Here is a 10,704-nt window from a genome sequence, read left to right as displayed (position 1 = left end):
TTGTTTGTTGAAAAAAGGAAATAATTTGTAAAATATAATTTTAAAAAATATATAAAAAGCAATGTATATGTAAATATATATAAATAAGGTGAACTTTTATTGAACGTGTACTTTATTATGTGTACTTTTTACAATTTATTGCCCTCCTTCATTTTTAATTTGTAAAATTACTGTGATATTAGAAAAAAAAGAAAGAAAATAAAGTTCAGATTTTTTTTATTTGAGTACATTTTTCCTCCTTACTCTTACCTTACCACTTCTTCTTAAAAGATAGTCAACAAAAGTGCATAGATTTCTAATAAAGACGCATGAAGGTTTGATATATGACTTATGTACGAGTTCAAATTTATAGAGCAAAGATGTATATGTATATATAATTTTCTTTTTTTTATTTCTTATTCTACTTAAAAAACTTTATATCTTTTATTAATCTTAGCGTAACGATGAAACAAAAGTGCAATAGACCTAAAAATAGTACAGACATAAAAGAAAATTGGGTGCTGTAACATTAATAAATTAGATTTACAAATAGAATCGGTGTCTGTATCAAATATTTCTTACTTTTAATTTTTTTCCGTTACATATTTACTTAAAAAAATTCTAAAAGAGTTGCAGAAATAAGCTCATAGTATACTAAAAAAAACTAATTTGGTAAACACTTCTTAATCTAGGTTCTTCTAATACAGCGGTTCCCAACCTGGGGTACGCAATAAAAAAGTTATTATGGCGGAAGATATAAAAATTATACAGATATATTATTAATGAGAAAAAATTATATAATAAATGATTCCTACAACTTAATTACAAAATTATTATAATAAAACTGAATATCATATAAATTGACAAGAATTAAGTACTCATTCGATACTGCAGTATTTTTTCGATACCAAGATAATATCGAATGATTCGATACCGATATTCAGATTGTTTTGCTGTTAATTTAAAGTTACAATACGTAAAATCAAGAATACCAATATTTATTTTTTTATTTATATATATAATATATATATTAGGGGTTCACACTAAGGAAACAATCAAGTAATGGGGTACACTAATGAAAAAAGATTGGGAACCACTGCTTTAATAAAAAAAAAAAAAAATTACAATAATGACTTTTCATTTCACATCTTGCTTAACACATTCAATACTGCAATAATTATTTAGCAGCTTGTATTACGTTGAAGTATGAATATGAGGAATTTAATACCTGAAATGTGAGAAAGAAAAGTACTTTATCTAAATAAATTAAATTATTCCATTTTTGTTGTTGTTTTTTTTAGCTGTATTGTGGTATGTGAGAATGTTATGAAGGGATTAAGGCCCCCTTGACTTAAAAACCTGAGGAGACACTTCTAGGTGAAGCGTAAAAACTGGATATCTAATGCATCTTTCCGTTTTTTTTTATTTTGATTTTTTAAGGCAACTCTAAATTTTGATTTTTGACAGAAAATTTTTCATTTGTTCCATTCCGTTCTTAACAAGAAAGGAGAGACTGCTGGTATCTTGGTGCCATTGGTTGTCTGGCCAGCCACTCAGAATCAATATTCTAATTGTCAATGAACTTATTACAATTTTTCATTACTTCTATCTGTGGCTTTACGAATATTATAAGAATGCAAATTGCTATAAATAATTGAGTAAAATGCAATAACTAAGAAATCATACTATCGCAAAATTAGTTACGTTCTATTAATATGTTTAAAATATTAATAAATGAAAAAATACCCTAAATAACATTTGAATTTAATCACCCAATTTTAAAACCAATGCTTCGTAAATTAATAAAATTATATTGTACTTTGTTTTTTACTTCATAAAATCTGTATTCAAATCCTATAATGCGGCTCTGCCTTAATGACGTTAGCAAAAGTTAATTGCTTGTACGTCACTACATTGGCTCTTTTAATATTATACAATTTTTTTATTAACTGGAAAACCGCTATTTTATAATATACTAACAGTTCCGAATGTATCCATAGAGGCATGTGCAAATCCACCAAGAGACAACTTTAACGGCTTCAGGCATCGTGCTTGCAGCATCAACAAATGGTGTTTTATAGCCATCATGTCATCATAACATAATGTGAAGTACAAAGTGTCCCTGAGACCTTCGCTCTGCAACAATCAGGATTCTTTTTACTGTAATTTAACTTAAACCCAATTAAACATTAACTAATCTTCTAGAAAATGCTGGAAAGTATCTTAAACTTACTAGATGTTCTACAGTATTCTAATCTGAACTAATCAATGTGAAGATAATCAGGTATTCTTCTGACTATGCTCAAATTTCTTAAATAGTTTTAACTGTTTCAGTTGGTACTTTCAGCTATTTTTTATAAGTCGTTTTATCCATCTCTTACTTCTAGTAAGAAGGAAGCATTGTAATCGCTGATTTTCAATTTTTAGTTTCTATTGTAAAATTTTCGTTTTCCGTAAGGAAAAGTGCGTTGGTTTGAGATCCTGTGGGTATATGCGTTTAAACATAAACCCCCCCCAAATTACAGAAATTTCAAATTTAATGTTTACATTTTGGGGTTGCTTCGGTGAGCTCTTAGTCAAAAAGGTCAACCAAAAAGTACCACATCATACTGGACCAATTTTTTAATTTTTTTTTGAGATTTTCTTAAAAACGGCTCCTATTAAACTTGGAATACTCATTGCACCATTGTGTTTCTACAACTTTTCAATTATTGTTGTTTCGTTAGTTTAGGTCATCTGAGCTCATTGGCACCCAAAGCTTTTTCACCAGATAGTTTCAAGGGAGAGAAAATCTAAGGGCTAGCAGTTGATTTTCGCTTTGGAAATTGCCACTTCGATTAAGGGCACTTCTGCGTGAAGAGAGATTACACTTTTCTCATGCCATTTAGGAATAATTTAAGTGTAAATGTGATGCTGAAATTTTGGGTTTAAAGAATATTCCTCAAACAAAATACCTACGTATTTGCTGAAAGAATTTTTCACTTCCCTAAGATTTTTTCAGAAACGTCTTCTATAATTTTCTCTAAATCGTAGGCGCGTTATGTAAACATAGATCTATAACTTTTCTAGTAAATTTATTTTTAGGCCCGTTCTGGGTACGCATTTCCTACAAGTGTCTTTTCAAATAATGTATAAAATAATAAATGAAACAACCAAAAATTGAGTAATATTCTATTTTTGTAACAATAGGCACTTTATTGAGCAGAATTTAGTGAAGGAAATTCCTCTTTCAATCACTGTTTTGTGCATTAGAATAATAAATATTGAGATAGCATAATTACCAAATCCTGGAGCTTCTGTCCATACCAGCTGAATATGTAAATATGAAGTACTTCGTTCAACAATAAGAATATGAATGTAAATTTAGAACTCGGTTCCAAATCACCCTTAAAGTAAGATCTGTTATTACTAATAGATATATACACATATAACGATTAAATATTACAGTAACATATTACATAAAAAGTCTCATTCGAACACCCACCGAACTTTCTCCAACTTAATTATGAAAATTTTCTGCTAAAACTAAATTTAATGAAAATGGACAGTTGTATAAGGGTTGATCGTCAAAAAGAGCAAAACACCCAGATTTGACCATTTTTTTTTTTCTCTTTACCTAAAAAAGATAAAATTTCTAAAATCCTCCTTTATAACTGTAATTTTTCGCAACGACCCAGATATAATATATTTTGAGAAACAGGTTGCTGAAAATAAGTAAAAACGGGATTTACAAGTAAGCGGGTATTTATACGTAAATAAGTAAATTTATAAGTAAATAAGTAAACGGGAAGAATAAGTAATAAGGAAAAAAAAAAAAAAAACACGTAAACAACGTAGCGCCTACACGCGCGAACCGATTTTCATGAAAGATGTGTCTTTCGATTCGGAATTTCATGAAGATGTGCATTTTGGGGGTGACCTTCACATCATTCTTCTTAGTGTTTAGAAAAAGGGAGGTCTATAACTAGTACTAATTACAATTTTCCCATGGTTATAGAAATAGGTAATGAGATATAGAAGGTTAAATTTTAAGGGATTTCAATATCCTTCAAATTTCAAACCTTCATATCTCTTCTTCTCTCAGTACTTTTTTCATTGCTGCTTGCGGAGTGTACGCTCTTTCTTTACAGACAACATTTTCCATCATCGGTCAGTGAGCTGTGACCCGGGTTTTTGGAATCGTAATCCAGGGTCTAACTACTGGGCTAATCTCGTTCATTGTTCAAGTTTACAGTTTTATTTTATTCGGGAAATTTTTGTGGGCGTTTTTAGTAAATTGGGAATTTTGAAGATAGACTAGATTTCCTAGAAACAGAACACTTACCTCTGCTAGTAGTATTGCACATAGACAGATCACGAAGGTACTGGTCAAGAATGTGAACATGAGGATAAAAGTGTACATGTAGTCGAACAGGTTGAATACCCTGGAAACAAAAGTAAAAGTAATCTATACATTTCTAGCAAACTCAAGGTAATGTATATTTCAAATTTTGTTTCATAAATATCAGGGGATGAACTAAATAGCTTTTCTATTAAATTGCTAATTTGTTGAAGTATCAAACTCACTCTGATATTGCTTCATGATGTTTAATACAATGTGTAAGACACAGTCTTAGATATTGAAACTGAATTTTGCCTTTCTTTTCATCCCTGTGAAATTTAGTACGTTTCATGAGCATGTCAGCTCGCGCAGAAATATTTGTCAGCAATACTGCTACAACTTTGAGCTCGCAAATTATTTCTTCAGCAACAATTAGAAATATCAATGTGTTTGTAAGGACGATTAGAGAGGTGGAGAACATCACATAGTAGCTCATTGTCGAGGCGAACAGTCGAGCAGGCCAAGGTTTACAGTCGAATGGATACCAATGAGGAATCGGTAACCACCTAGCGAAAACAAAAGAATTATATTTGTCCCAAAAACAATAGGGAATCAAATGTAGTTTTAACAATTAAAGGGAGCCGATACTTAGAATTTTTCTTTTAAAATTTATTACTTAATACACGTTGTGCTTAAACATTATAATATGTCTTATTTAAATAACATTATTATTTGTATTTTTTAATCTGTGTGAACATCTACATTACATTCTCTTACCGCAGTTAACGTAATTTACACAAATTTGCATACTAGCTATCTCAACCTTACATACTCGTACTGCAAGGCGTTTCCATAGATTTGGGCACATCTCCGCCTAATCTACTTTCTTCTTTACCTGTAAATATTTGCTTATCTCTAAGATATCATTCTAGTGTTGGGACTGTACAATATACTGAAAGGCTCTGTAGAGCTTAACTCTAGGATCCCGTCTTTAATTTCGTTTTATGTTCCAAATAAAATTATTGAGTATAAAGAAAATCACAGATTTATTACTATTGTTCGCCGAAAAAATTACTATTTTCCGGAACTATCACCAAAAAAATTCGAAAAACTGAATGGTATTAAAATTGCAACCACTTACCTATTTATACCATCATCATTTTTTGGATTTTCGTATTTACCGCTTAAATAGTTAATCACTGGCCTAACCACTGCCATAGCTATGTTAGCAATAGCTATTAGAATGCAGACAGATCGGGTTAACACGTTTTTCCTGCGGTCTTTTTTTTGTTTTAAGTCTTCAATCACAGCAAAAGAGTGTTCATCAATTGTATCTTCATAGTCATGGAGTCCACGGTCTAAAATCCTAAGAAAGGAATAGACAAGATATTAGTGCTGCACCCTGGCTAAAATTTTCTGTTTCCTAATATTTTCATCCTCCATTCCTTAATCACCCTTTTTCAAAAGTGTTTCATGACGACAATCAAGGCTGGAACTGGTTCCAAAGTTCGGAAACGCACAGAATGGAATCGACCTTACCATCTAACCAACTTGTCTTCATTTCTTCTACCACAGTATGTCTGATACCGAGATGTGCTTTACATTTGCTCCTTTGTGCAAGACTTGATAGTCTTCAACAACTTCCCTCATCAATTTGGAGCTTAATCTGATCCTCTCAACCATCAAGGAAAGATTCCCACCTCTTTAATTCTCCAGCAATGAACATTCAATGACATTCCAAGCGTGAATATCCATAGCCTTCCTCTAACAGCCACAGGATTCCCTTTCTGCAAACCGGATCTTGCTCCGATAGACCAGTCTGCTTCTCCCTAGAGCCAACAGTATAGCAGACTGCGCCAAACTAGCCTTCATTAGATCTTTGATGATGTGCCTCCCAAAACAACTAAAGCTAATTTTTCTAAAATCTTTTAAGTAATCAAAAGATGCATACTAATTTTATCATGAAAAATTAATTATTTATTTTGAAACATTAGTTAAAATACCAAAACAGTTTTTCCACTTCCTTTCCATGCAAGCATCTTTGAATCGTACCGCTAAAGGCAATCGATAGCAAAATAAAAAAGTGGATCGATTCAACACATTCCACTATGTTTTCTCCATAAGTGATTATGAATGTTACAAAGAAGAAGGATCCATGAGCTCCAGAAGCCAGAAAATAGAAAATAGGTATTGGCCAGAAAACTGGATAAAGTCCACTCCAAATCTGCAACAATATGGCGGCTCAATGATGTAATTAAATTCGTTTTTTTAATATTTTTAATTTTTAGGAATTGGAGCAGTGCCGTAACAGACACTTTCTGTGATTCTAAAGATTCGCTCTACAGATAAAAAAAAAGCTTTATTTCTCGGATCTCTTTTTAAACGAAAATGGGTAGGGTGTAGTCGGTATGAAAAAAAGGATATTCTTTAAGAAAGGATAGAGTGGATGTTCTAGCGAAAAAAGTCATCCATTCAATTATTCCTGTTCTCAGTTTAGGAAATTTTAAAAGTGATTTGAGAAAAAGTAATAGTAAAAACGTTTGATTAAGAAAAAAAAAAGAAGAAGAAGGAAACCAGAGGTTCACATGAAGCTGTCACCTCAACAAGACATGATTTGCAGAAGTTCTGTTTCTACAAAGGGAAGAGGGAAATTTTCATAAACAACACAACTAGAACTTCACGAATCCAGGTGCCAAGGTTGCCGAGTGGTAAGAGGCGCGGTCCGCAAAGCTAAAAAATATTGTAGCACTGTGTTGGATTCCCGATAGTGGCCTTGGATTTTATTTAATTTGATAATGTTCTAATGAAAACTGACACTCTAACTCTCTTAAAGAATGAAAATTGCTTTCCGTCAGAATTATAAAAGTTTTCATTTAAAATAATAATGGCCTTAAAACTAATAACTTACCTGAAACTGTCCGTAGTTATCCCAAAAGAATTTACAGTTTCTTAGGTCATCGTTCACCCCTCTGGCCTTCTATAAAACATTTAATTTTAATGCAAATTAAATGCTGAAGAGTGGTTAAAGAACAGTTTTGTTAATTTTATTGCTGAAGTTATATAATGTGAAGAAATTATATGAAGTTGCAAAGGAAAGCAACGGAAATTAGCTGTACTTTTTCTTGATTGATGCATTTGATACTGTCAGACATGGACTGGACACTATAAGCCAAGAGTTTCGGAAGTTCTAAAAAGTCTCTTGTAGAAAATAAATTTGATCTCAGGTGGTATCAAAATGGAAGACGCTACAGTACAAATTACGTTTAAAATTAAGTCTTTAAAAGGTGAAGTTTTACAAAATAAGAAACTGCACTTGTGAATACATAGATTTAGCAAGCAAAAGTATCTGGGCCTTTCTTTTAAAGAGAGTTGATAGATTGCCAATGCCACAAGATTTCTTTAACTCACTCAGTTGACAAGAGTGATGCCAACGTGATGAAGTTAACTATATTAGCCTCACTGAAAACAGACCGAGCTGAATGTCCTTAAACAATATGTCTTTCTTTTCATTACTTGCTCACTTCAAACAACCTCTTTAACAAAGCTAACTCCATCTTATCTATAGGGAGTAAACATTGAAAAGCGTGAAGGCAATATTAGGAACTGCGCTAAAAATTTTCGGCTATGTTTCATGCTCCGTTACAATAACGAAAAGTTGGGACAGCATTCCAAAATTTAACTTCAGCCCGCTAGCTCTCTTTGGTTTCAGAAGCGCAATTCCAACTGTGGCTTAACTGTAGAAACGAAGTTGATTAAGTCATTTAGATACAGATTAAAGTAATTTATTATTCATCAGGATGAGGCAGTCCCTTCATCAGAAAACATTTGATAAATGGACAAATTGCAAATTGTAGAATAATATATTTTGGTCACTTGACACTATCAATTCCAAATATATTCGATGTATTAGCCCAAAAAATTATTTGAAAGATTCTATAAAGTAATTATTTAGTAATATTACATAAATAAATTTTGAATAAACATAGTTTACCATAAATTAAAAAAACTTACAAGAGTTGATAAGGCTTTTCGTAATGTTTGCCACATATTCTATATTGGCAAGGTAGATTAGGTCTTGCTTTACCAATCTTGCTCTACCAAATCGGCTAGCAATAAATATTTCTAGCCAATATCAGGCTCACAATCTTTTTTAGTTTATTATTCATCAGCAGAATTATCGTTTCTTTTCTTATGATTTAAATATTGGTTTCAAGTATTGTTTGGTTTTTTTCTTACTATTGGAAAGATTACAAAATTTTATTTTTTGATGAATTCATGTTCTGTCCATTCTATCCATTATTTAATATCGAATTCAAACAAATATTTCCACCATTGTAAATACAAAAAAAAAATCGTAATATATTATTAATCATTATTGACAACACATACATATGTACCGGTTCTAAACACTCATAAAACGTTTTACTAAATTTGGTGAAATTGAAATAAAAGTTTATACCTGGAGCAAATGTAGTAAAAGCCAAATTCCAATTTGATCTTGTGAGTGCTAGTAATTTGAATCTCGTATAATTCAACTGCTGCAGTAACGTAAAATAGATACGACTTTAAAAAAAAAAAAAAAAACTAAGAAAGTTCTTACTTCTCTCATTAATGTGAAACAAATATTAATTTTTAACACTCAAAGTGCAGCCACTGATATTTTGACTTCGAATTTTACATTACTTTCAAATAGCTGAGATTCTATTGCAATTACTAAAAATCTTTATCTAGCTAGAACATTTAGGAACCACCAACTAGCAAATTATTTGTCCATCTAAGTCTGGGAATTAGGTTTAGAATTATAATTTAAAAAACAATTTCTAATACAATTATATTTGAAATACAATGAAAAAATCTGTCCAAACTACGGGAACAATTGCTATAAAAACGAATCGTTTTAGTTGTTTCTTATGTACAGATTTCGTTAAAGAAATGATAATTAATAAAATCGACATATTACACCATGCGATTACAAAATAAAATAATACAAAGATTATATTTGCATACAAATATTGAATTTGTATTAATTACATTATCTATATATATAAAAATGAATGTGTGTCTGTTTGTTTGTTTGTACTCGATAGATTCAAAAACCATACATCCAATCGCCGTAAAAATTTGGGAAATTATTAGGTATATCCCCGGGAAGGTTTTTGCAAAGTTTTTTTAAAATCATAGTTGGGGTTCTAGGTGCTCCCGAACAAATATTTTAAAAATATCAAAATAACATTTAATTAGTAATATTTGTTAAAAGTGTAACCATGAAAAACAGTTTTTTGCAATTATTAATACGAGAATAAATTATACCGAAGGTGGTGGAAAATCCATTAAACTAAAAGAACTCAACAATACTATTGATGTTGATAATCGTTGGGTAGTACCATATTCTCCATTACTACTAAAAACGTATAACGCACACATAAATGCTGAGTACTGCAATTCAGTGAAAGCGATAATATATTTGCAAATATGTGAACAAAGGAAGCGATATGGCAGTGTTTGGAGTGGAAAATACAAATGCATCTAACGATGAAGTCACCCAATATCAACTGGGACGCTACATAAGTAGCAATGAGGCCGTATGGCGTATTTTATCATTTTCTATTCATGAGCGATATCCAACGGTTGTTCATTTAGCAGAAAATGGACATCGTGTGTACTTTACATCAGAAAATGTACCTGCGAGAGCAATGTCACCATCTCCAACAACATTAACTGAATTTTTCACATTATGTAGAAATGCTACCTTTGCAAGGACACTACTGTACTCTGAAGTAGGGATAATTTTATTGTTAATTTTCATTTCGATGTATTATATACATTTGATCATTAATAAATTATGTTTGAGGTATCAAAACTGCCTTTTTGTTAAACACAGCAACGTGTGAACGGGTACAGCTAGTAATTTATAAATTACACATATTACATATTGTACACAACTGGAATTTTAAATCTTTTTAATTATTACTAACATTTTAGATAATAAAATTCCACCTAAATGACTTTTTATAGGAAAGCTGCGCCCACTTGTCCTGAGAATCTCTAATTAAAGTTAATGATCGGCATTTTTATATTATATCACAATATTAGTTGATATAATACCAGGAGGTATTTTCGAAAAACTTAGAAACGTCTATTATCTGTGTAGTAAAGTAGTGCTTTTGGTCGTGAAATTATCTTTTAACCGGCACCACATTGTCTTACCTTTATAATAATAAGTTATATACCAGAACCGTATATTAGGCTGAAATGAAAAGTTGGAGGAATGATCACCAAATGACACCTTATTCAATTAGTGCTTTAATCAAATTTTCTTGAAAAAAAATGTCAGAAATGACTTGAGTGCAATAAGTAAAAACAATTTAAAAAAAATAAAAAAAAGAGTTCTTTTGAGATTGCCA

At 31.1% G+C, this 10,704-nt stretch overlaps 1 protein-coding gene across 1 annotated transcript; it reads right to left on the bottom strand.

The window, feature by feature from the left end:
• Positions 1-199: 199 nt before the first annotated feature.
• On the bottom strand, positions 200-9,207 carry LOC141450672 (uncharacterized). Its single transcript, XM_074121306.1, has 9 exons — positions 8,312-9,207; positions 7,209-7,277; positions 6,304-6,524; positions 5,442-5,666; positions 4,546-4,866; positions 4,304-4,403; positions 3,261-3,365; positions 1,960-2,115; positions 200-1,207 (listed from the first exon to the last, which is right to left on the bottom strand). The coding sequence occupies exons 1-9, from the start codon at positions 8,345-8,347 to the stop codon at positions 1,157-1,159; spliced, it is 1,284 nt and encodes a 427-aa protein (XP_073977407.1). The 5' UTR covers positions 8,348-9,207; the 3' UTR covers positions 200-1,156.
• Positions 9,208-10,704: the final 1,497 nt, after the last annotated feature.

Source organism: Rhodnius prolixus, unplaced genomic scaffold, assembly GCF_049639745.1.
Source record: "Rhodnius prolixus isolate KJV_2025 unplaced genomic scaffold, Rpr scaffold_8, whole genome shotgun sequence".
In the NCBI taxonomy this organism is placed as follows: domain Eukaryota; kingdom Metazoa; phylum Arthropoda; class Insecta; order Hemiptera; family Reduviidae; genus Rhodnius; species Rhodnius prolixus.
The sequence above is the reverse complement of the archived record's forward strand: the minus strand, read 5'-3'. Positions and strand labels throughout refer to the sequence as shown.